Source organism: Cuculus canorus, chromosome 7 (genome assembly GCF_017976375.1).
Source record: "Cuculus canorus isolate bCucCan1 chromosome 7, bCucCan1.pri, whole genome shotgun sequence".
Taxonomy (NCBI): Eukaryota; Metazoa; Chordata; class Aves; order Cuculiformes; family Cuculidae; genus Cuculus; species Cuculus canorus.
The window spans coordinates 20081983-20108707 of NC_071407.1; the positions used below are offsets into that span (position 1 = coordinate 20081983).

The 26725-nt window shown below is 45.2% G+C and overlaps 1 protein-coding gene across 1 annotated transcript; it reads right to left on the reverse strand.

The window, feature by feature from the left end:
* Positions 1 to 2537: 2537 nt before the first annotated feature.
* PKD2L1 (polycystin 2 like 1, transient receptor potential cation channel) lies at positions 2538 to 20284 on the reverse strand. The gene is made up of 15 exons (XM_009570786.2): positions 19990 to 20284; positions 16781 to 16894; positions 15314 to 15441; positions 14393 to 14649; positions 13318 to 13542; positions 12557 to 12785; positions 12015 to 12185; positions 11128 to 11309; positions 8898 to 9018; positions 8113 to 8211; positions 7233 to 7354; positions 6791 to 6908; positions 6424 to 6560; positions 5487 to 5634; positions 2538 to 4617 (listed from the first exon to the last, which is right to left on the reverse strand). Exons 1-15 carry the CDS (start codon positions 20282 to 20284, stop codon positions 4423 to 4425), a joined length of 2541 nt encoding a protein of 846 aa, XP_009569081.2. The 3' UTR covers positions 2538 to 4422.
* Positions 20285 to 26725: the final 6441 nt, after the last annotated feature.

Genomic DNA, 26725 nt, shown 5'->3' on the forward strand with positions numbered 1-26725 from the left:
GACAACCCTTTCAGTGAAGTAATATTTCCTAACATCCAGTCTAAACCTCCCCTAGTACAACTTGAGGCTATTTCCTCTCATCCTATCACCTGTTACTTGGGAGAAGAGACCAACAACCAACTCACTACAACCTCATTTCAGGTAGCTGTATGGAACAATAAGGTCTCCCCTTGGTCTCCATTTCTCCAGACTAAACAACCTCAGTTCCCTCAGCAGCTCCTCATAAGACTTGTGCTCCTGACCCTCGAGGGAGAAGAGGCTGTATTCTCGAAAGGATTCAGAAAGATCAGCATCTCTCAGTGGCATAACAGCTGTCTATTCCAGAGGAAACTGAGAAAAAGCTCTGTTCTTTTTTTTTGTCCCAGAAGTCTTTGTACGTGATTTCAAAGTTTGCTTTGTGACAGGTGTCTAGGCATGTCTGAACAACCTGGGTGGTTTGACACATTGTAGCAACGTGTGCGTCCATGAGCATATATAGTTTTCCTATGTCTGACCTAGCCCTTATTATTTCTGATACTTTTTGAAGAAGATAACCTTGCAGGGTGGTCACAGCCAGCAGAAATGATCACTTGGCATGGCTTCTCAGCCCTTTCTCAGGCAGTAAAGCCCAGCTGGTTTGAAGCTCCTGCCTTGTCCATTTCACCTAGAGGTGAGCATGCCAGCAGAGAAATGACTCATATCTTCTGTGGATGGCAGTGGTCAGGATACAGCACCATCCAGAGCTGGTTTGGGATACCCTGTGCAATAGATCCCTTTTATACCAGGCACACAGGCTCTCTTGGTAACTTACTGTGGCACGCCTCAGCAAAGCCCGGTGTGACCTCAGGCTGGAGACCTGTCATGGAATACCCACCTTGCTTTGTCAGCTGAGCATTTGTGCTCCTCCTTCAGCACTCCTTGGTCAGGGCTCACCTGTAGCTCACCACACCCCGGAGGCCGGCATCCTTCTGCCACCCACAACACGGCTGGTTGGCAGTGAGCTATGCCTAGCATTTGCCACCTCTGAAACTGGGCCACGAGCAAGGCTTCTTAGTTCCTAAAGCATTGAATTCTGCCACCTCTCTTCAAAACATCGTATATTCTTTGTAATGCATCCCCTGGGCTCTGAGCTCAGGAGAGGGGCTGGACCTGGCATCCACTGAAATTCCTCATACTTATACTGCTCTCCTGATGCTGGGCTTCTTGCTTTCAGATTTGGAGGCCATGAATTAGGCTTTTTGTGACCAGCAAAAGGACAGTATGGCACTTCATCTGAATTTGTAATCAGCTAGCTTATCAGATGATGCTGGCTTCTCCCCTCCCTTTTCACTGGTTACTGATAAACTCTATGAATACTGATAGTTGTTCCCTGATGTTTCTCTTTATAAGTGCCTCCTGCTGTGATGTGTTTGTACAACAGACAGGGACAGGACGGTCTCCAGCCAACAATCTCCTGTACTAAAGGCTGACCAATCAGCAGCAGCTATAGGCCGATACTAGCATTTATTAAAGAATTTTCACAAGGTTGCAAAAAATGAGCAAAACTTGTACCAACCCTGTTTAAAGGCTGGAGAGAGAGCTATAACCTGCCAGAGACAGATAAAGTTTGCAACGAACACACGAGTGGGAGGATCTAGTACCATAAAGTGTGCTTTGGAAACCCTGCATTCTGCTTCAGTCTTCTTGTCACTGAGAAGGTAATTTTTCTGTGTCTCAGCTTCTCTCAGTAGAACAAATGAGAGATTTGTTACCAACCTCATTTGAAAACCAAAGAGAGGAGTCTGTAAGTGCTAAGGGTTGCAAGTGGTGCTGACTGACATCTACTGGTAAACTAAATACAGTTGATAACTCCAGAAGCTGGATTGTACTGTGTGACCAATGCTTTATACTTTTGGAGACACGAGAGAAGAGACACCACCAGGAGCTTTGCATGCTTCTGGCCATGGCTGGTTGGGGCTGCCCCTTGCCAGAGACCCAAGACTGCTTTCAGACATCTCTGCCATGCCTTGTCCTGCACACATCAATGAATCTCTCCGCGCCCCAACTTGTGACTCAACCTTGTGATTAGGGCAACGCTTTCTTTCCCCTTGGCTGGATCTGAGAGTAGCTCCTCTTCAGAGCACATGCAGCACTCACCACAGTGGGGCTCAGACCCTGGCCGCTGCAACTACCAACACAAATAACCCTGATGGTGATACCTCTTCAGAGCACCTTATGCTTCCCCAAAGCTCTTCCTGAAGATTTTTTTTAACCACCTCAAGGCAGAGCTGCCTTCTGCAAGACAGCTTCTCAGAAAGACACAGCAGTTTGGAAGGTGACCCTCTGCAAATTGGAACAAACACAGCCATGCACCTGCTATCAAGGAAAAAAATACTTTACTTTTCCTATGAGATAACCATCATCTAAATAATGCCAGCTCCTGATGGAAGGCCAAAAACACATCCAAAAAGAGAAGGTGTACAAACTTACCATTTAGTGTATTTATGTTATTTCTCATTTATGTTATTTCTCAAACAGCTTAAATGTACGATTACAGTTACACACAAGCAATCGCCGGGAACAAGTGATTGCCTTGCCCTACTCTACGATACATCATATACATGATGACATGTTGACAAGGAACAGACAAGACACAGTTGCATAGAGCCATACAAGTAAGAGAAAATGCTAAAGCAGACACAGCCATATACCAGTAACAGAACTTGTTTTACACTGAGGAGGCACTGGTACCACCAAAATCACAGCACAGGGTGAAGGGTCTTCCTGCCAGAAAGGGGGAAAGGAGCTTGCTAACCAGTCTGTTGATGACTCCAGGCGACCAGTGCAGCTTGTGGTTCTTGTCTGGTCCCAGCCAGAGCTCATTCAGTGCTCCTCAGGAGGGCAGGCTGACTGTTGCCTCTCACCTCAAAGGAGAAGAGGCTGACAAGCTCTTGTCACTGGGAAGAGGGGAACCTTGGCAAGCCGGGCTTGCTGCTCCTGTGATTGCCATGGACAGGCAGAGTGAGGGGCAGACATCTCTCCCAGCTGCAATGTGCCTGTGGGGACTCCAGGCTTTCCCTTTGCTGGAGAAAGGTGGTTTCCTGGGATTCAGACATGAACTAACCTTGCAGCACAAACACAACTATTTTGCTCCTCCCGCTGCCCTAAAAAGAATCCCACATTACCTGTAACCTGCTTGCCCAAGGCTGATGGTCACTGTCCCGTGGATCCAAGCCCAGCTGCCACAACATTGTCCTCTTGCCTCACCTGCCTTCCCCAACACTTACAAGGGTCCCTATGCAGAAAGCAGCAGGGTGGTAGAGGTGGCTTCCTGGTGTGTAGTGCCCGCAGGATTCTTGAGCTTCGCTGCAGTGGCTGCGGCATCCCTGCCTCAGTGGGCGACTTATCTGTAGTGCTGGTCCTGCAGACGTTTGGCACAGCTCAGAAGGGGACTAAATATTTGAATTACATTTACAGCAGTTCTGTAATAGCCCAACAGTCTGCACCGACTACAAGGAATGAGAAGCCTTACAAAGTGAAAAATGCCTGGAACGGAAGCATTTTACATGTGATTGCAAAACTAACATTCACCTTATTTCCACAATATTCCTAAACTGAAATGGTGTCAGCACCCACAAGTGCAAACAAAATTGTTTCCTTGACAAATATGAAAAATGTAGCAACTTTTTATACATGATACTGGTTTGTGAAGTATTATACCTTGAAATGCAATTTAAGGAGTGTGAAAATAGGCAACAAAGACTTCTTAGTGTCTACAGCTGTGTTAGAAACCATGTAACCAGAGTGCTATTCCCTAATACTCAGACCTCTGACTCTACCACTAACAACTGCTTCTCCGTTCATATTTCAGATCTCCTCCAGCTCTCATTTTAGTTACCCAGAATAAGGTGTTAGCATACTCTTTTTCTCAACATCTGAATCTAAGATACAGAGAGGGTTACCAAAGTGTTCTGGAAACAAAGTACAACAGAACAAAACTACTGGTAACCAGTTAGACACAAATAGCTAAGTTTCTCCTTTCCATCTCGCATTAACTATTATATTCTTTTTTTGTTTGTGTGATTACTACATCTTTGTCCTGCAGACAATTGTGTGCATAGAGAACAAGTTGCAATGTGCCACTCTGGACATAAGTGTTCACAGAATTCTGATGTCTCTGCTTTTTGGGAAAGCATAAAGGACTTTGCATCGTCCTATTTGGAGGCTGAAAACCAATACAATACTTGGTTTCATATTTCTACCTAATCCAGACATACAGGGGCCAGAAATTCTAGCTCAGTGACATTACACATCATTATGCTGGAAAAAGGACATCCCTGACTTTTCACATCTCCAGTTCCTGGCAACAGTGGTATCTGCAACCATCTGTCCTGATTTTTCTAACAGTGGGGAAATGACTGACAGTGACTGAGAGGAGGCAGACTGAGAGCACTGGGCTGTTCTTTAGAAGCGCACATCAGACTGCGGCTGGATGGTTTTGGGCATCTGAGATCCCAGCACACTTGTTTTGGGCAAGATGGGGTAGACCCCATTTTGGTTATTTCCCCGTACACATCCCATTCCCTGGCTTCCAGCTTTTTCTTTCCCCAGCTGGTCTAGGCTCTGGAGGAGCAGCTCTTCCTGACTGCATTCTTCCTCCTGTGAATCAGAACAAAAACATTGTTAGCAAACTACCAAGAAGTCTAGCAACACTCCAGGAGAGAGACACGGAAGGCACGATATTTAAATATCTTCCTACCTTCTACCAGAAATTAGTACAACCTACCTCTCTATTAAATATCCAACACACTGTCTGCTGCAATACAATGATGAAGGTACATTCAAACATTAGACAGTCATTCCTTTTCACCCTCTACCAGAATATTCACAAAAATCCTGGGGCAAAGCAAATCTGTAAGCAAACACTTGAATAATCTTTTGGGCATGTTCACATAAGAAGCAGGGCCCTCCAAACTGCTCTTTCAGATGGGAAGGGATTACAGAACTACTCTACAAAGGAAAGAAGCTTCTTTCTGCCTCAGATCTCTGTGTACTGTTGGGCTATGCTCACTATGAAAGCCATGAACTAATGACATGGCTCCTGCATACCTTTCTGCCTTTGACTTTAAAGCTGAAGACCCAAAACATGCTGGTTGATTGACTAGAGTCAGTTTCAGGCAAAAGTTGCAAGTCTGCAATGAGGCACTGTGGACACACCAACAATCTTCCACAATACTATCATGAGCTGTTCTTTCTGGGAAGGACAGTATGATCTTTTTGGCCTCAAAGGAGCTGGAAGGAGTGTTTAACGGTACCACGGTTAACTGGGGGAACACGAAAGCAGGAAGATTTTTGTCACTGTGCTTGAATAGAAGGGGCTTGATCATACAAAATGCTTACCCTGCCCAGCCCTTTTTTTCTTGTGTTGAGGCAGACCAGGAAAGCAAAGGTGATATTGAGTCCATTTACATGGCAGGACTCATCATCTACCCTGAAGTTGGGTTCATGCATGATGGAAGACTACCAACCTTGCTAGCATTATCTAGCGGCTTGCCCAACATGTCCTTCTGCTTCAGTTTGTTTCTTTCCAGGATGTCTAGCTTGTTCATCACTGCATCAATCTTGGAGCTAATGCTGTTCATGGACTGTTCCAGCTTCAGCACACGTTTCAGGATGCTGAGGAAGACATGGAGAGCATTTGCAAGCTTTTTCTTTTGATGAACAGCAGGATTTGCTGCAGAAATCCTATGGACAATGGGCCAGACCTCAAACACAAGTGAATGCTCCACACCAGAGAGCTGATTCGCATCCACTGAAGGTATAACTCCCTGCTATGCTGTGTTCTCATCTCTAATCAGTTATTCTGCTTAGGATGGACACCAATCAGTTTGTATCACAGTATAATCCCAGTATTAAATATTGCACCTGCTTCTTCTTTGATATGGCCCTAAGTGGATAGCTCAGTGTTGTTCAATAGCAGAATCAGGATCTCCTATATTTACAGAAGATATATTTGTCCCATATTCCTCCTATGGAAGAAATAGCCTAGTGTTATTCAAAGACCTGGAGGATGAAGACCAACTAGGCTACAAATGAAGTATATTTATTCCCACAGGACCTTTCATAAAGGTATCAGCTGCCCCTGGCTCAGTTGTCTGGGCTACCTTCCGAGCTGAAACTTGACAACATATTGCCTGTGGACCGGCTGACAGCTGCAGAGGTTGTTCAAGAGGCAGAAAGCAAAATTTCTTAACCAAATCTTCTACAGGGATAAGCAAACTACATTACAAGAACTGCCCCAGTTCTTTCCTGACCTGCTCATTTACACCCGTGCAAGATAAAAAGTGACAAGATCATACTGAAACTGCTCAGCAACAGTGTAAACAGCTACATCAGGGAAGGAGGCAGCAGAGAATCAGACCTCTGATTTGCAGAGGGATTAAACTACTGCCATTACGAACATACACTTGAAATTCTTCTCTGGAGACCCAGCTGGCCTTATTGGCAGGGTTATTCCTTGCTTCCACGTAGGTCAGATTCTCATCCAGGTTGTCATCACCATAGGATTTCCCCAAATTTTCAATCTCTGTATTCAGAGCAACCTAGAAGATAGATAAAGAAATGCCTGTAAAGATGGATACTAACTCTGTGTCACCTTCATTGTGAATAATAGATTTTCACAGGCAGTGATATTCTCAGCTGCCATCCAGGCAGAGTAGGAGCTGTATTTGAGTTGCCTGCTTAGCTTATACCACAAACCTAAAGACTCCCAAGGCCACTTTGGAGTGCTCTCTACTAAACAAAGAGTTTCTTTCCTTGCCCTTTTTTTTACCCTTTTTGCCTCCAGGTCATGCTTCATCTGCTGTTGCTCCTCTTCATCAAGAATGTGATTGCCATCTTTGTCGAATGTGGAGAAGGCTGCTGTGATCTCATGGTCTGCGTGGCCCAGTCTGCAAAATAGTAGAAAGAGAAAGCTCAAGGCACAGAAGTACACTGTTAGGCTCTAACAGCACAGGAGCACCCCTTTTCAAATCAGTGCATTGTTTCCTTCTGTCAGTGACAAACCTAAACATCCCAAATGGGAACGATTTTAGCAACACAAACTCATTTTGAAAGGGAGATTAAACACATGAGGAAAGATAATAACTATTTCTAACTTTCATCGGGCAGATTTGAGCTAACTGCTCTCCCAGCCTTGAAAACCAGAGAATTTAAATTGCCTGTATGACCAAAAGACAGGGATAAGTGGGTATCCCTCAAGCTCACTCACTTACTCCTTCAAGCTGTTCTTAAAGTCTTCAAAGTTCAGTTCTTTTGTTCCATTCTGCAGTGCTTTCTGCACATCAGAAATCCGCTCTTTCTTCAGCTTCAGCTTCATGAGTGTCCGGTTGTAGCTCTGATACCAAAGGTGCAAATAGACATAGAATTATGGAGGCAGAACAGTGATAAACAGACAATTTGACATTGGTGAGCAAATGCTAATTAATACAGGGAGACTTTAAGCTTTCCAGAATCAAAAAACAAACACTGCTGAAAAAGCTCCACCTCTAAACTAGGATCACACCTTCAAAGCAACACCAACATGGTAGCCAGGGTCTCCATAACAAAGTTTGCTCTTTGCTTTTCTCCTGCTGACTCTCCTGTTATCTGAGCTCCCATGTATGATCTGTTTTTAGATAATGTCTCAAATACGATTATTTGCAGAACATTGATCCCACAGCACAGAGCTGTCTACTTCCAGGATCTTTTTCTGGAATTTGTGCATAGAAAATCCAGATGTAACCCACTAGATCTGCACCACTGTGACATGCTCACCTTAGCAAAATAGGGCCTGCCGTTTTATTGATCAAAAAACACTATCAGTGCCTGAAAGAGCTTTGTCTAGAGACTGTCCTGTGAAGAAAAGTCTCAGAAACACTACCAGCATGCTCAAGTAACAGGATTCCCTCAACCCCTGCCTTCTATCTTCCCATTGCCAAAGGATCTGAAAGACTGATTTATCCCAAAAAGAAATAGACTCCCGTGTACACTAAGAAGGTGGGCCTGGAGTTGGCAACCACTGTTTCTCTCTAGTAAATTCTACATAGGTCAGGAACTTCCAGAAAATGCTTCAGGATTTAGCTAGAAAGTAGTACAGCTTTCACTATTCATCACCTGCTTCAAAATGTCTGAGAGCTGCAGCTCATCCTTCTGGCTTGAAAGCTCCTCCTTGACTTCTGAGTACGTGTCATTGATGATGGCCAGAAACATGTTCTGGAAAAAGGGGAAGAAAGAAGATGAATAAGCATTAGGCATCTTGCCTGCTCCAGCACCTGAAGCAGCAAGATACAGCCAGGCATAGCTGTGCACGTCTCAGTTAAACAAGAAGCTGTTTCCACACAAGGTATCCCTTGGGCAAATTAAGGTGAGTGGAAGGAAGGCCCATTTCAGCCACATGGTGCTTTCTCACTGGTGGTCCTTGCAATTAAAGCAGTGGCAGAAGGTACATTTGTTCACAGCTCAAATACCATCTTTAGTAGTCTCTCCTGCAAGATCTCCTGCAAGATCCTGCATTTGGATTCCTGGTACTGGGTATTTAACCTGGTTGTTATGAGTATCCCTCTGCATTCATTGCCTAGGAAGCCAGAGACTGTCCCCTACGCTTCCATCACTGCCTGTAACAGAGCAGCTGAATTCAGCTACCACATCAGTGGTATTCCTAGTCAGTTTTAGTCTTCACCTTAAAGGATGCAAATATGGTCCTTAATCACCCTGATCACCAAAACCCCAGTTGCAATGACATGCTCTTGTCCACTGTGGTCTATTTGCACCGCAAAGCTATCATAACAGAACCTTCCAATCTCTCTTAGTGTTTCCACTGCACCTAACTCGGGGATTGTTGGGAGGAGTCTCTCAAGCAGAGCTGTCAATACAGGGGCAAGGAGGGCTTTCTTGCTTACCAGGAGCACAAAGAAAACAAAGAACACATAGGTGACAAAGTAAATAGGCCCAAGAACCCTGTTGGCATTGTCAATGGAATTGTAGTCAAAATCACCGAGAATGATCCGGAATTGGGTAAAGCTGGAGAAGAAGAAGAGCACAAGGTCAGACAAAGACACATACATTCATCCCACCTCCTCAGACAGTCCCAAGGTAAAGTCTGAACCTGCCTGCAGCCCAGATGGGCACAGGAACAAGCCAGAGCAGGGTCTAAGTTACTCAGTCTGACTGGCAAGTTAAATGTACCCATAGTATTTCAGAGGGGAGTGGAGTTGATCTGCAGAGCAAGAACAGACTGGAAAATAAAACATGGTTTCCAAAAACTTTCTTGTCCAAAGTGTGTCATGGATTAAACAGAAGCCAAAAATAAAACCAAAACAAAACCAACCTGAATTTTCCTGTATAAAGGCTTTTGACTCACTGAAGCCTTCTCTGGCAAAGGGGTTCATGAGACTGTGGAGAGGACGTTAGTATTGGACAGTGTTCTTCAACCTGTTGCAATTCATAGCCCCTATAATGAAGCAAGTTTAAATCTATTGATCAGAAGTTTGCATATCTCACTTATCTCTTGTAGACCCCTTATAAGCAAGAGCTGGATGCCGGACGTCTGTGGAACACAGGCTGAAAACTGCTGCTGTAGCAGGGATCTCCCTTAACATTATGCATTGCCTGAGCGGGCCCGCGGACAGACAGGCTGTCTGAGACAGGTATCCTAACTCACTTCCCCAAAATCCCCTTCTGTGGGTGCTCATCTACCCATTGGTCATCCCCCATCTCAGATATCCTGATCCATTACCTGTGGGACTTCACTGGAAATTCATCAGTGAACTGACCCTTGTAAAAAAATATTCCCCAATATTGGGAGGAGGATAAAAAGACAGGCAGAAAAACACACAGACTGTGAAGACATGGGCAGGGAAAAGGCTGAGAGCCCAGAGCCTGAAAATCCTGACTGAGAAATGCAAAGCTCCATTTCAAATTCCTTGCATTTGATCTACTTAAGGAGCTGGGAATGTTTTCCAGGTCTAAGGAAGAGGAATACAGCATTGCTTCCTCTTTTTTTGATTTAAGTTGTCCCAGTTCAATGATGCTGAAATGTCTCCTTCCAGTAAGAAATTATTTTTATCTCTTTCACTTTGAAAAGGTCTACTTAATCTTAGACTATCATACAGTACATTTTAGAAAACTACATGCTGAATTTGTATTGAAATTACCAACTTTCAGAAATGAAGTAGAGCTGCTAGCTTATCAAAATCAGATATATTTATAAATAATATAAATATGAAGTTTCTGACTTTTACATTTCGATGTTTGAAGCTATCATCTTGATAAGGTAAATGCATTACTTCTGCTTTTCCCGTGAATATCCTGTAGCAACAAATAGTACTGTTTTTCAAATTGTTGTTTGAATTAAAGTGCATTATCTAACAAATACCTAAAAGTATTTGTGCAGACACTTAAATGATGTGATCAATTTATAGAGCTTCTATCTGGACATCTTCCATAATTCAAAACCAAAAACAAACACTAACACCAAACTGAAAAGAATACTTGTTTTGAGCTATTTTGCTCTTACCATCAGAACTACAGAGAAGTTTAACCCAGCTAGGCCTAAAGCCACCTGCCTACATAAGTTGGCCAAGGTCTCAGTGACAGTCAGATGGCACTATTCTACCTCCTTTATGGACCCACAGCAGGTGAGAAGCTGACAGAAGGTTCTGCAGAACACAAACTAAATTATCAGCTGAGCTATGATGCTTTTCTGCAGAAAGATGATAAACCACTCCACATGTTGAGTACCCTCGGTGTGCCTAGCAAATTCTCATTAAGTGAAAGCGGTACAGGCTTCAGCAAACAAACTTCTCATTAAACGCTCCCATGAAAAGGCTGGGATTTCCACTGAATTGTAGGACTGCAAGGAGTCTCAAAGTCTGATAGGATTAGCGACTTACATCCCTACTGATAAACACCAGACAATTAAAAATATGTCTGTAGCCTTCAATTTCCTCACTGTGTTCTTTTGCCCATGTAGATGTCACAGCTAGAGGACTTTGAGCAACCAATCATTGTGGTTTTACTACGAAGAGATACAAGAGGTGTCTGATTGACATTGAGGTTTGTAATTGGGGAAGGGTTGGACACTAGTTAAAATTCTTCTGATGAAATGATGGAAACGTGGTTCTGACTTACATGCATTTAACAAAGGTACTGAAGTTTTCCACTTGTGTCCCAAAAAGAAGGTAACCCAGCTGGGCATAGGCAAAGAAGACAATGAAGAACATAATGGCAAAGCCCAGGATGTCCTTGGCACAACGTGCCAGAGTGGAGGAGAGCTGGGTCATGGTTTTGTTAAAGCTAATATACTTGAATATCTGCAAGAAGAAAGAACAGGGTCAAAGTTAGGTCAAACCATCAGATAGGTCAGCCTCTCTCATTTATGTGCATGCTTAATGGGCCAAGAGTGTCACTAGCACCAAAGCACTGAGAAGACAGCCAGGCTAGGGGAACAGTGACTTAGTGCTCAGGATATTTGCCCCAGGTGTGCTATCACATTCCAGTGGGAGCATAAACATATGACTTTTCTCCCCTGTGTCAAAGGAATATATAAAGAGGGACTGCTAAAAGGACAAATCCCTTGAAGCTAATGAGGAGCCCCAAGTACAGAGTGGCTTTCCACCACGCCAAGATGCTTTGATTGAAGTTCAAAGTCCATGCCAATAGATGAGTCGTTTCCAGTTTTTGGGTGGCCATCATGAAAGGAAAACATTATTTGCCAGATTATGCTCCAAAATACTAAAATACTACAGGATGGACAAAATTATATTGTACTCCGCATTTTCTAAAACCACTTTTACACCACAACATGAGCTTAACTCCCTATCCATTATGTCCAAATAACCGGCCTGAGAATGCCAGGTGAAAGGATTTAGTGCAAAACAGTACATACATCTTTGTGGAAAATCCTTCTCTGCTACATAGCTGATACCCTCATTCACTCAGAAGGATCAAAGAGTCAACTGCCAAGCTATCCGAGATGTGAGACTGGAGGCCTGGCATCTCCCAGACCCCTACAATACCTTGATCCAGGCAAAGAATAAGTTGACTGCATTCATATTGTTGTACTGTGTCTGCCAGAACGCCAGGAACTCGAAGTCTGCATAAGTGTCAGGGTGTTTCAGCAACTCTCCCAACAGTCTGTTTACTTCAATGGTGCGAAAGATGTGGAAACCAATAGCGACGATGGATAGCTGTAAAGAGGAAGAGTCTGCAGTGACTTTGCTGCAGATGCCTATGCTTTCCACAGAAAACAGTGTCACAGAGTTCCTTAGTATCACACTTCACAACTGCAGTCTGCTGCTGGGGGATGAAGATAAAGTCTTAATGCACCAAATGATGCCCTGAATTCACAGCCTCTCAGACAGCTCTAAAGAAAGAATTTTCTCCTAACAGCTGATAGAACAGCATGTGTCCATTTACTCTGCTAGTTCATTTTATTATCGGAGTAAAACATGCATCAGCTCTTGTCCTATCTAGACCAATTTCCCCATGTCTTCATTTGTTTTGGCTCTTGCACCTCTCTGCCGTTGCTCTCCACAAGAAAGTGTGCAAGGATCCTCACCAGAATGACAACCAAATCCAGAATGTTCCAGATGCTGGTGAAGTACTGAAGCCTGTGGATACGCAGCTCCAAGATCTCCTCCACCACATAGTAGAAGATGAAGACACAGAAGACAGTTTCACAGGCAACAATGAAGAAGTCCCACGCGCTGACATATCGTATAAGCTTGACTGTCCGTATTTGCCAGGAGGGAATGGCACCACCAGTGGCTGGAAACTCGACCACTAACCTTGAAGGGGACAAGAAAACTCTGATAATTACAAACCGGGGGAGAAAGGCTCTTAGATAATTTTGGAACAGCCTGCCCAGAGAGATGGTTGAGTCACCATCCCTGGAGGTATTTAGAAGATGGATAGATGAAGTGCTTAGGGATATGATTTAGTAGTAGACAGGTACAGTTGGACTTGATGATCTCAAAGGTCTTTTCCAAGCTAGGGATTCTATGATTCTATGATTCTATGAAAGGCATCAAACCTGAACATGAGCTACCCACCAAACCATGAATGGAAGAGTTTTGCATGTGTCTGTGCAGCCTTATCTCTGCTGTTTCACTGTCCAGGATAGGAAAGGGTGAAAGGTGAAGAGAATCGTGAATGGTTATGTCAGGAAGACCAAATCTTCTTGCTAATCTGTGCAACTTATACTGACACCACTCAGTCCTAGCTTCCTGGTGGACCATATTAAAATACCTGCATTTTAAGAAACTGTGGCAATGAGGAAGAAGTAAGAGGCAGAAGAATATTCAGTGTGACTCTGCTTACCTCAGAACACAGAATAGGTTGATATTTGCATTATACACAGAGAAATCAATGAAGACAACTCGTGTGCCCCGATCCAACCACAACTTCTCCTTCAAGATTTGCAGGGCTTCAGCACTCTCTTCTTTGGTCAACTTGAGGTCTATGTAATATCCACCCCCACTGTAACTAGTTACTCTTCCCCAGTGAGATGAGCCACCCAGCTCCTCCTCAGAATGGTACTTCCATCTGTAATAGACAAGTCATAAGCAAAGGCATCACCATCCCAGGCTTGGATATGATCTTGTAGCCAGGAGAAACAGGACCATATCTCCAAGTGACAGAGCAGTTCTTAATTAAAGAGTTGGTGCTTAATTTCTATTCCAGATCTGAGTCTACATCAGTTCTTTATTGATAGGTTTCTGATCTAATGCTTCTCAGGAGTTACACAGCACAAGTTGTAATACTATGGAGGAAAAATTCTGCAGGTTCATTGACTATGCCACAGTCTTGTTTGCATGGAGGTTACTCCCAGGATCTGCTGCATTGCCTTCTACTGTATTGCACACAACCCTCTGCTTATAACACACTTGCACTCATATTTTCTTATGAACAATAGCCTCTCACTGACAGACCAAGACTCATGCAGCAGCAAAGAGTTAAACTGCAGCTATTTCACATTATTATAGAGAAAGAGGTTTCCCTTCTCTCTGGCTCCTGAAATCCAGGAGAGAAGCAGATAGTGTCACCCATTTGATTGATCTGGTCCCAAAGGTCTCTTCATCCTCACTCTTAAAAACAGACAACAATCTCTACCTAATTCTCTGCTGGATTTTTCACAGTTTTCCCAACAGGTCCCACTCTGCCACTCATTCTGTTGCGGTTTTCCTCAAAGAGATGCTTGGCAAAAGCAAAAGGCCTGGCTGCCACTGACTTTGTGGGGAATTCCAGCCTTATAAGAAAAACTCAACTCTGGCATCTTGTAGCTCGGAGGATTATATTTCAACCAGAAGACACTAATTTGGGGAAACAAAGGAAAAGGAAAAAAAAAAAGGAAATCACAGATTTTCTAATCCTGAGCAGCAGAAGATGTACTTACGCCGTTCCATTGATGAGTCCAAAGGAGACCCTTTCCTCCTTGTCATCTGAGTATACATCATAGCAGCCTGAGATTTCCTCCTTGAAGTCATCATGGACCACACAGGAATTGTTCTTCACCTTCAGTTGTCGTATGCGTGGGACACCCAGCAGAAGGTTCTCATAATAGATGTATGACTGGCTGCTGTGAGCTGCTAGGGACTCATTGTTGTACCACTTTGTCCAGTAAAGATTATCCAGGAGGGGGCCTTGTGCATACTGCAAAAGAGGGAGAGAAGAACAACTTCTTCATAGCCCATATATCAGAGGAATTTTCTTGGTCTGAGACAGTAAGACCTGACCCACCCCTCTCTACTCCTGAAGATGGAAAGCAGCAGAACCTTGTGTTGGATACATGCTAAGGAGGGGAAAGACCAGGGCTGGTGGAGCCACAGGGCAGAGGAGGGATGCTGGGTAGCAGGGTTATTGCTGGCTCCTCACAGGTCTCTAAAATGGTTGCTGCATCTGGTTGGGTTGGTGAAGAGACGAGGGCCCTGCAAGCCTCTTTGTCTCTTCCGCTTCAGTAAATACAAGCCTCAAGAAACAGTCCTGGCATGAAGTGTGGAAAAGGCAGTGTGCCAGTGCCTTGGAAAAATTGGATGGAAAACAGAGATGCCACACTTCATTTTGCTTTTTTAATACAGCAGGAAAAGACAAAGCTAAGTGACAATTTCTGCCTGACTATCAGAGAGAAGTGGTTGCAGTATCTCAACAACATGCACTATGGCTCATATTATTCCTTCAACAGTTCTTTGACAGAGCAGAACTGGTGGCAGAAAAATGCTTTTCTGAAAGCACCAGGTAGCACATTGAGAGGGAATTGAATATTCCACTCTAGCTGTGATTTCCAGGGCTCCCCACGCCTGGCCAGACTTATACTCACCACCCAGAAGTCAGCCATGCTGCTGATGGACTGGAAGGAGACACGGCTGTCCGTAGAGGTCTGCAGGAAGAGCTCAGACATCACTTTGGTGTAGTAATAGGCACTGGAACTTGTCATTCCATATGTCACTAAGAGAAGAGACAAGAGTAGGATCCTCCCTTGTAACTTAATATTGCAGCCTGACACAAACATATATATGTATTCAGTTTCTGTGTATCTTATACTATCACAAGTAAGCTGAGCAAAGCACAAGAGAAGAAACCTTGGGAACACTGACTATATTGTTTCTGCTTTCTCAGGGATTTACAAACTTATCTCTTGCACGTTCCAGAATTCAAACTGTCAGACTGACAGACTATGAAATTTTAAAAGTTGGAGAAGACCATTAGGTGATGCAACTGAATACCATGGGTAGCATTTTTTTTCCTAGGAGAAATTTTCTTTCTCCATACAAAGTCCATGATCTGTATTTTTAAGTTCTGATCTGAACCCATAAAGGTACAGAGATTATTTTCCCAAGTAAAAAGCTCCAGTTAAGTTCTTATCTACCAAGAAACTTCAAAGAGGAGCAGGCTCTAACTTCCCCAAACATATTGTTTCAACTCTCCAGTGCTCTCTCCTGCAGAAAAGTGTCCATCACAGTGATCACTAAGAACATGTCCTACTATTGAAAGGGCACCATGACAATAAAGCATCTGACATTCAAGACACCCCCCCTCCAGCACTTCTGGATGAGTCAGTGTGTGACCACACGCATGTCTGTGTTTGTATCTTTGTTCTTTAGGAAGTGTGACTGAAGCATTGTCTCCTTGGTTTAGTGTGATAGCAACTTAAGTCAGTATTGTCTGTCTATCTCTCCTGCCATAGGGTTTATGAAATATACTCCTCTTCACTGTCCCATGCCACAGGTGCTCATTTGTGATAATGAATGAATCTTCCCAAAACGTAAACAGCCATTGTTCTACCCACACAAAGCCTGTAAGCAACCATTCAGTACACGGACAGCATTAAATCCAACCAAGAACAACAGCATGAGCTGCCATCTGCTTTATCGCCTCAGCCACCCCTCCAGTCCCAAAGGGGAAAAATCTCTCTGAATCCGGTGTCTTTGAACTCAAGCAGTTTCTAGAGCTGCTCTCTGGGGTTTAAACATTCACTGTAAAACTAAGAAGAGACCCTGGGCAGATTCTCCCAGTATGGTGGAGTCAGTGGCTAGAACTGATAACAGATCAGAAAATACTGCTCCAACTTAACTAATATCAATTAGGTGTAGATCAAGAGTTAGTTAAGTTATTTGTGTGTGCAGCAGCTATTCTGTAGGTTAATGACACATCTGCTTGCTGCAGTGAGTGCACGTTCAACAAATTTAACGCTTACAGGAGTGAGGAAGGCTAATAATAAAACCTCACACTGTTTCCCTCACGCTGCACACAGAAACGATACCTATGAGATGTGACAGCTACTTACGTAGACAGATGTCAACCAAGAACACAATATAGACTAGCAGCTCTCGCAGTGTGGTCTTCACATAAAGCTCTCTGTTTTCAGCTGTGTTCTCAGTCAGTGTAGTGCCCCACAGACCTGTTGAGTGTGAAAAAGAAATTGAGGAGTTTTGATGTCAATTCTTAAAGGCATGTAAGGAACTGAATTCCTGTTCCCAAAGAACACTTGAGAGTTGAATTTTTGTCACACGCTTTTCTCTTCAAAACTTCACTAAGAGCTGTAAAAACGTGTAAAATAACCCCTAAAAGAATTATTCCAGCATGAACAAAAGATTTGGGGCTGATTGAAACTGAAATATACTGGCTTTCTTTTTTTGCTAACTTACTTCCCAATTTTCTGTTGGTGTTCAATATGGACTGATCTTTTCCCGCTTTTTTTTCAGCTTACTCTTTGCAGAAATTCAGTCTATCGCAAGTACTCTTGGAAACACAAAACTTTCTCTCTGTCATCCATGTGCCAACAGCTGACTTTCTGATAGGACTTACATAGCAGAACTGCTCCTGATGTTCTCAGTCCACCACTAGTTGATTACCTTGCTTACCCAAAACCTTGCAGATTTCTTGTAGGTCATAAGACTCAAATAACCCAACTCAATATTTTCAGCACAGAATTTAGAGCCAGATTCTCTTCAGGATGTCTGTCAATGGAGCTCTTCTGACTTCAGTACAGTTACGCCATTTGCACCAGCTTGTGATCCGATATCGTCACACAGCAAAAGCAACTCGTTAAACATTGCCAGGGCTGATCAAAGAGAGAACCACTACATTTAAAAGAAGCCTTGATATTTTGGGTTTGATGAACTGCCTGACACCATTAGCGTATTTGTTTGTTCTTGTTGTAATGACTTCCTTTTGTGATTTCTGAAATGCTCCTGAAGTTGAAAGGCGTAAGAACTTCCACTTGAAAGCCTAGTGATGGAAGCCATGTCAATAATACCCATAGTCTTGTTGCTTTCTGCAGCTTCTAGAGAGCTCAGTTTTGATGCCTATCCCCTGTGGTATGCAACAATCATAGTCACACAAGCCAGGATCAAAGCTGATCAAAGACAACACATTTGAAGTAATTTCTGGCAGAGGACAAAGGGCTTTTTTCTTTGGAGCAAGCGGAAGTGGTTTAGTGGTCTGTGCACATTTACTGCTGTCCTTTTGATAGCTCTTTGACATCTCAACAGATTAGAGAGCTTTCTGCACTATCAGCTACCACAGTGCCTGTTGCAGCACCCACCCTCATTCCTGGACAGACAAACCAGTAGCCTGTTCTAGACATGCCAGACCAGCAACAGGAATGACAGCCTGGAGAAGATTTGAATTAACTCACGTGCAGGAGAGTAGCATGTGGTTTACAGGAATCTCCACAACAGACAAAAACAGTGGACAACAACCACCTATCTGTTTAGATCGCTTTTAAATTATGCCCTTCATCTCTAGTTATGACTGCACCCCAATCTTAACAGGTTTATTTGTTTTACAGGCAGGGTACCCCTACTATCCACATGCTGGGAACAAAGGCACCAACTTTCTTTGCTTTGGGAATAGAAGTGTACCTGAGAACAACTAAATTCAGGGACACTCTAATACCCAGCAAATTCAGTTTGTAGGCTAGCCAAGAACAGCTGAGGTGGCAGAAGGCAGGCAGGAACCAAAAGACCCAATTTAGAGAGGAATAGTCCTGATTGGTGTCACTAGGAGCAACAGCTACTCACTGGTAGTCCAGCTCAGTTGCAGGTGAGGACAAGAAAAGAACTTAATAAGCCAACAATGACCTATACCCCCAAGAGATACGGATACATAATCCACAAGAACGTTTCTAAAACAAAAAGAAACCCCACAAATTGTTCTTGGCTAAGCAATTTATCTTTACTACTTCCATTTTCGAATGTTAGTGAGGCACTAACAAGATTAAACAGAAAAGAGCAGGGGGAGACCAGCAATGCCTTTGAAGAGGTAATGAAAAATAATTAGCAGCTAGTAATGATGCAAAGGAAGGATTCAAAATCTTCAAGGAAGAAGTCCTCACCTCTGTGAGGCTGATACAGGCCCTTCTTCTGGCTGCACTGGCCTTTGGACCTCATCCTCCCAGCTCTAGTCTGTTCTACAACACTATTCTACAACACTTGCTTGCAGTACACATTGCTGCAACAATCACAGAAGACCGGAATGCTGTAGTGTCCTGACACATTTTCATTTCCATGCTCCAAATTCAAGGCTGGTATCTCACAAATGGAATTTTGATATGAAAGTATGGATTTGTTTTTCCTTTTAAGTCTCAAACAATGCTTCGAAGAAAGGATATCAGAACAAACCAGGTAAATTATACATTGTCTCCGAGCAATCTGTAATCACCCACAGAGCCCACTCAGCACTGCTCCTTGACCAGGAGAAACCTCTAAAGCCTCAGCTCTGGCTTCCCTGTGAAATAATAGTGTTAGACTGTAACTGCAATGACAATTGCTGTGTAATTTAGGACCGGACTATACTGTTACTTACTCACATGTACTGTTAGAGGGTACAGCTCTGTGAAAGGTTCTTGCAAGACCAGGAAGAAGAAAAGCAACACCAGAAGCTTCGTTAAATCAGGAAGGCAGATACATTGGCAAGAAAACAGTAGTTTCCCCAAGAAATAGTTTATTGCTTTTGCTTCCCTGCTTTACAGCATTAGGACTGTATGCCTTCCGTAAGAAATTGTTCAACAAATGCCCATGCCCAGGGCTGTATCCTTACAGGACACCTAACTTGTTCCCAGCTTTCTGATTTCTTCTACGTAATATTTCATCCCTCTTTGTCTTTTAAACTGGAAACTAGCAGTTCATCAGAATAGTCTCATCACCAGAGCAATGGCTCCTATGGATCCAGGACACCTAAGCTCTGTCCCAAGTTCTGCCAAGAGATTCATTGCATGACCATGAGCACACTGCTAAGTCCATCTGTACATGCTGCCTTGTAGAAAATGTAACGGGATGGACTCTGGAGCTCACAGAACAAGGATGCTCCCTCCAAGTCAGCCAAAGACAACCTCTGGGGTAATGCTAGTCTGTTTTGGGCAGGTTCCTGGGCCACAAAGATACTATGGGGTTTCTACCTTCTGCATCCCCACACCTCTTACCCCCCCCACCCCATACCACTGTCCTTCCCAAGGGCTAGTAAACCCTTCCTAGTGAGATACCAGAGCTTTACCTCGGATGCCTCTGAAGATATAGGAGCAGCACTTGAGGAAACGACTTGTCTTCCCATCCACAGCTTTGCTCTGCTTTTCCTGGTACGTCAGTGCATCCCCTGCCTCTTCAAAGTTCTCATAGGGATTCTCCAGGATGGACTTGGGGTTGTAGATGGCTTTAATCTTCAAAGAGGTAGAGGGAGAGCCATTGTAAACAGGATTATCCCAAGCTTTTTTCCCCACTGCCTCCAGCTCATGCTCCTCTGAGGCTCGAAACTGGCTCTCAGCTCCTTTGTTTAGGTGAGATGAGCTCATTGCTAGTCACTGCTAGCAGAAACACTTTTTAACTGGAATTGTGAAGACTGCCTGCTCAGGCTGGAGTTGTAGATAGCAAAGAGAGAAATAGTCAACACCAAAGAGCCTTGTCGGCCCCAGCAGCCCAGAGAACACACACCGCCACTTTCCCAGAGGCAGCACACGTCCCCCCTCGCTTTTATAGCGGCTCAGCTGGTGACACCTACCCGAGGGGTGGCACCAGCCGGCGCCAGGAACCCCCATCAGCCCCGGTATCCCAGCTGTCCTAGGAGCACCGACGAGCTTTCTAGGAGAGCGAACAGATCCGGATACCGTCGTGGGAATAGGAGGCTGCTAGGAGGCGGCCCCGGGATGGCGGGGAACGGCGCAGAGCGGGGCGCAGCGAGCGCTGGAGCCGCGGCGGAGCGCTGGGATGCGCGGGGAAGGCTCAGCCCCGGGCTCGGGAGGTCCCGAGCGTGCAGGCGGGGCCGCCGCCTCGGCTCGGAGCAGAGCCCTTCGCGTGCCCAGCGCTGCGGACGCGTCAGGAAGGCGCTCGGTTCGTCCCGAAACGTCATCCCGGTCAGCGTCTCCGCAGCATCCTCTCTGCTACCTTATTGTGAAAAGCAGGAGTAAAAAAAAATGGGAATAAACTTACAGTGTTCAATTTGGAAACTCTGGAACTCTTCTGCTTTTGCAGAACTTACATCAGCCCTGCGGCGCCTGCTGGCCTTTTGTATCCGTGGAAAAGCACCTTTTCCAAATTATATATTCCGACCTGAGGAAGGACTAGGTTCGAGCTATACGTGAATTTATCACTCCACCAAAGCAGATGCCGTCCCAAGGCTTCAGCCATCACCTGATCCTCCCCGGGGGAACAGCCGCGGCACCTGTGGGGCCAGGGAATACTCCTTGCTGCCGCCTGGGGGTGGGGAGGGAGCAGGCAGCTCCAGCTGTTGCTATTTCCAGTTTTGCCTGGTATAGTCCTGTCTTTTCACAGGTTTGCTCTCTTATTCTCTGTATTAAATCTCATAGACAAGCCTACACAGAGTAAGCTTCTCTTCCTGCAATCAGTCTCCAATATCACTGAACACCTGCACGAAGACTCTCGCGCTCTCCTCTGTCCACCCTACCCGAACTACTAACAGAGACTCAGTGACCTCTCCACAGGCAAAATACTGGTGCAGAGTTAGGATTACATATGTGGATCAGTCCATCTTCCTCCTTACCTGAACGTTCTGCCTGCCTGGGGGTGCTTAAGGCGTCCCCAATCTCACATATGGAGCTCAACATCCCTTTTCTCCACCCCCTGACCTTCAGCACTCCCAGTATCCCGTATCCAGACATCAGGTGAACAAAGCAGCAGGAACACACATGATTCATGCGTACAAAGTGCTCACTTCCATGCTCCTGGTTAAGGTAATCTAAAGGACAAGATGGTTAGAGATGATGAGATAATTATGATAGGGAAGATGTGACATGAAACACACAACAAATTGTGGAAAAAACCCCACACTTACTGGTTGCTGTGCCAGGCACACATACCTTTAGACAATGTTCTTAAATCCACAATGTAAGGAGAAGAGGGCACCAAAGAGCTCATAAATTCCCCAAAACAGCAGTATCAAACACTGAATTAGAACTACAAAGCATTTAGATTTCACAGTTTGAAAAAAAAGTTCAACAGACGTTTGAGACACTGAAGATAAATCTTCTTGCCAGACCCATGAGGACAGACTCTCCAGGAGCTCACCAGCTATTGCTGGAGCACCCCTGAGGGGATCTTCTTTTTCCAGTTAGAGACAATGCTAGGACACCAGTTACAGACTAACAGTCTGAGCTGAGCAGGACTGGAAGCTCAGCTTTGAAGGTCTTCACTTTGCCATCCTTTCTTCTACCCCCTTGCTGGAGGATGAGGACTGAAGTGTTCAGCTCTGTAACATAACCAGCCTCTATCTGAATTTTGAACAGTTCTTTTAGTTTTCTTCCAGAAGCTTAATAATCATCAGAGAGGTTTAAAGATTCCCAGATATCTCATTCTTGAGAAACCATATACAGCAAAGTTATAGCACTGTGTGATGTACTATAGTCAGTCTTCACTGCAACTAAAACAAAAAAAGGCACAGCCATGGATAAATAATTCTATACCCACGTTCCCACTTTCTTATTTTTGCTGCAATGTTCATTCTCTTAGTGATGATTCATTTTCAGTAGGTTCACATGCAGCTCATACACAAGCATTTTGTTCAGGCTTCCAGAAAGCATGAGCTGAACTGGAGCTGATGGTTATCCCCAGGGACTGCATCAGGGAGAGGGGATGGGAAAGTGGTGGTGGCAGCACTAACCAACAGTTAAATATCTGAAAAAAAAAAAAAAAAAATAGACTTCTGGGCAGAGTACCTTAGTGCTGAGTAAGCTGTTAGTGCTGCATTTTGAAAATTTTCCCAGCGTGGTGTATTATTAGTAATGATTTTTTTTTAATTTATAATAATTCATTACTAATAATATATATAGCAAAAGGTGCTTCCTCTTGTGCAATGCAACTGGTTCTGTGGTGGTAACCAACCAGAAGTTCACTCTGGGAGGCATCCCATGCTTAGAATATCAAGCAGCTTTCTACAAGGTGCTCAAAGAGCAGTTTCCCGTTGTCTAGGCTGCTGGTGGTGCGAGTGGCAAGGCGTTTGGTTACAGGCTGCTCCTTTGACCCAGACTGAGCACAGCCAGCAAAGACGACACACACGCAGCCTGTGTCCCATGGCATATCAGCAGCAAACACCTGCCAGTGTCCCTGCAAAGACAAAGCAGGACTCAGAAATCAGAGATATTAATATCTTCACCAACCCAGCTATCTGCCAGAGGCAGATGAGTCCCTGCATAGTGCCCCTGAGAATACAGCAGTTTATAAGCTTGTGTTGAATAAGCGTGATGAGAGGAAGGGGTGCTGATCAGTCTTCCTTGGTTCGCTCCTGGGTTTCAAACACCTGTTTGGAAGGCCTGTTCCTCTGAACCCTTGACACTAGCCGCTTCTTCAGACAAACTGCTCGCTGCTTTGCCTCAATGTCTCTGCACACAAAGTGAAGAACCAGCCAGTAAATGGCATGTAACACAAAAAGAAAAAGCCATTATACCACAAAGGCCTTTCTATTAACCAGGAGTCCTTTGCCTCTGTATAGTCCATTCCCTCAGAGGACTTACAGATTACATGAGTAGGAAAGAAAATAAAAGCAGGCACAGAGATGAAGAAACTGGATGGATCTTCTATGGCAGGCAAACAGACCCAAGCAAGGAAAACCTCCAGACTCTCATCCCACCAGATTCCTGGCAGATGCAGCCTGTCTTTCTATAGCTCAGTTCCAGCAGAAAGAGGTTCAAAATCTTGTCTGTTTAGTCCCAAAGAGGCCTTCCCTACTAGCACTCAATAGGCTTCTATGACAAGGTAGTATATAAAATTTAAAACCATTTAAAATCTATAGAAGCAGTAAGAGCTAGTTGAAGAGGAAAAGCTTGTAAAACAGTACAGTCCTCAACTGGTAGAAGTTGTGCTAACGCACAGGCTAATGCATAGGAAGAAAATAACAGGAAGCATCAGAACTGAGAGATGAGATGGGACCTTTCACCAGCTTTGTTAACAGAAGCAAGCGTGACAGTAAACAGCATCATTATATTCTGCTTCTTGAGCGAATACTATGAATCACATAATGGCAGACTAGTAAAAGAAGGTCTCTGTTGTGACATTGTTCCTCTTCTCCTGAACTTGTGTTCCTGCTGGTGTTCCCACCGTTAGATGCACCAACACTTTTTTTAAGCATCTAGTCCCTGAAGTGTGGGCAAGGCTCTGTTCAATTTATTCACAGTAAATCTCATTGAAATATTGTGTGGTTTCACTAGCTATTGTTTGTGATTCACTGCCTTTCATCTAATCATCAATTACAGGCTTATGAGTTTAGTAAATCTCTTAAACTCCATATTGTTACCACCTACGTTTGCTGGGCAGGTCCCAGAATTTCATAGCATGCAGCTCTTGTCTACAAACCAGCAATCCCCTATTTCAGAAAGCTCACTGTATGAGCACTACTGACCCTTTCTGCATCCCATGCAGATGGTGATCAAATCCCTCCACAATCCGGGTCCAGCCTGCCTTAGACTCTTGCTCTCCTGACTGCGGTACAGTCCTGCACCCAAGATCTCTGCAGGATGCTCTGAGTGCTGCACTCCTATGCTTCCAGTTTTTGCTGGACTTTGGCCACCCCACAGGAGTCAATGGACCGGATACATCTCTCGGTTTCTCCTCTTCCACTCCACAAACAGCCAAAATGTAAAATTCTCTGTGAAGATGTGAGCCGTGAGGCCGTGTGGCACCACAGAGCTGCATGGAGCGGGGCGGTAGCAGCACGACGGGAAGGGCAGAGCAGAGCGAGGTGGGACGGCAGCGGGACCCCGCGCTCTCCTCGAGCTCCCACCTTCCTAATAATCATAGCAAGTCAAAATCATCTACACACTGAATCCACAACACAAAAACGAATCTTTATCACCATCCTAATCTTAATTCAACCATTCATTGTCCTAGCATTTTCAGCCACAGAACTAATAATATTTTACATCTCCTTTTGGTGGGGCTCCCTCTCTCCCGGGGCTCTCCCTCTCCCGGCGCTCTCCCCTCCCCCCCTCCCCGGGGCTCCCCCTCTCTGGGGGCTCCCCCTCTCCCGGGGCTCTCCCTCTCCCGGGGCATCACCCCCTCCCGCCCCCCCCCCCCCCCCCCCCGGGGCTCCCTCTCTCCCGGGGCATCCCCCCTTCCCGGGGCATCCCCCCTTCCCGGGGCATCTCCCTCTCCCGGGGGCTCCCCGCTCCCGGTGCTCCCGGCCGCGGCCACCGGGTGGCAGCATCGCTCCGCCCCGCAGCGCCCCCTGCCCGCACGCGGGGCCGCCGGCGACCCACGAGTATCTCTGTGCGGGTGGTCCTTCCGTCAGGTCTCTGGGGCACGAGCAGCAAAGCCCACGTGTGAGGACACACCTCTATGATTCTATGAGCGAGTGTCTTACTCGACTTGCAAGTGGTAACCTGGGCAAGAACGGGGATCCGGTCTTTATAGAATGCTACTTCAGGACAAAAGCAAACAAAACGTTTTAGCAGGGCTTGTAGCAATAGGACAACAGAAAATGGTTTTAAACTGAAAGAGAAGTTTAGATTAGGTATTAACAAGAATTTTTTCATGCCAAGGGTGGTGAAACACTGGAACAGGCTTCTCAGAGAGGTGGTAGATGCCCCGTCCCTGGAAACATTCAAGATTGAGTTGGACGGGGCTCTGAGCAACCTGATCTAGCTGAAGATGCCCCTGCTAACTGCATGGGGGTTGGACTAGATGACTTTCATGGTCCTTTCCAATCCAAACCATTCTATGATTCTACTGCTGTCCCAGCATACACCACCCCACCCCACCCCCCTTCAGTAACACGGCTTGGGGCTGCTGCCTTTCCCACAAGGGTGTCCCTGGTCCTGGATAGGTTATGGGTGGAAGGGAAGATGGTGTCTGTGGGTGACAAGAAACCATCTCACCTGCTGACCTCTCCATTTTCCTGCCTACATCGGGCCAAGGGACAGCTGGGGGGAGGCATAGGCTTGACCACTGCCGCAGCAAGCTGAGCACAATTCGTGTGCCAGAGGACTTAGGCCGAGTATAAATCTCATTTACCATGATATAACCCCCTTCCCTCTTTTTCAGTGCAGAGGAAAAAAAACAGGTGTTTGTCTCCTTCCAACCTTGCCCTTGCCTCACTTCTTTTCTCCTAGCACCACCACCAGCCAGCTCTTTCAGGCAGAGCACGCATCTTACATTCCTTCCTATTTTCCTCATTCCCTTCTGATTTGTCCAAAAATTTGCTCCCTCTCCAAGGGCCTGGTGCCCACTGCTGGGCACATTTCACCAGCTGGTGCCTTCTCCATGTCAGGATGACTTCACGTAGTGACCTCTGCTGCTCCTGCTGCCACAGCCCAAACTTTGTTAGCTTATTTAGCAACTCTCTGGCACTGCTGACTTGGGTTCATCTGCAACTCCACAAGACCTTCTGGGGCAGGCAGCACAGGATGACTGCATGGACAATCCCTGCCTTCTCCCCTTCGTGCAGCTCATCCTACCTCCATGGCCCCCTCCTCAGTTGGTTCCTACTGCCTGGGACCACAGGCAGCCACAAGCACTGGGAGTCTCTGTCCCACCAACACTCACCTCCCACACCAGATTGACATTGTCCTCTGCTAAACTCAGTCAATTACCACCTACTCTGTTACCGTGGTTAATAAAGATAATACGGGCAAAGGCAGCACAGCCCAAACAAGATCCGTCCTGTCACTGCCAGGGCTGAGCTACAAAAACATCTGTCAATGAGATAAGAGGCAGCCAGGCTTCTCCAAGAGTTCAGCAGAGCACTCGGCTATCAATCCTGCCTGAGGACCAATGCAGGTGTTTGGGAT

Coding starts and splice junctions, on each gene's coding strand:
- PKD2L1 (XM_009570786.2), bottom strand. CDS start 20,284: ATGAGCTCATCTCACCTAAACAAAGGAGCTGAGAGCCAGTTTCGAGCC. Junction 11,310..12,014: donor TATTCTTTGCCTGGATCAAG/GTATTGTAGGGG, acceptor TTCTTCTTGCAG/ATATTCAAGTATATTAGCTT. Junction 8,212..8,897: donor TTGTTTTCTTTGTGCTCCTG/GTAAGCAAGAAA, acceptor CCCTTTTTCCAG/AACATGTTTCTGGCCATCAT.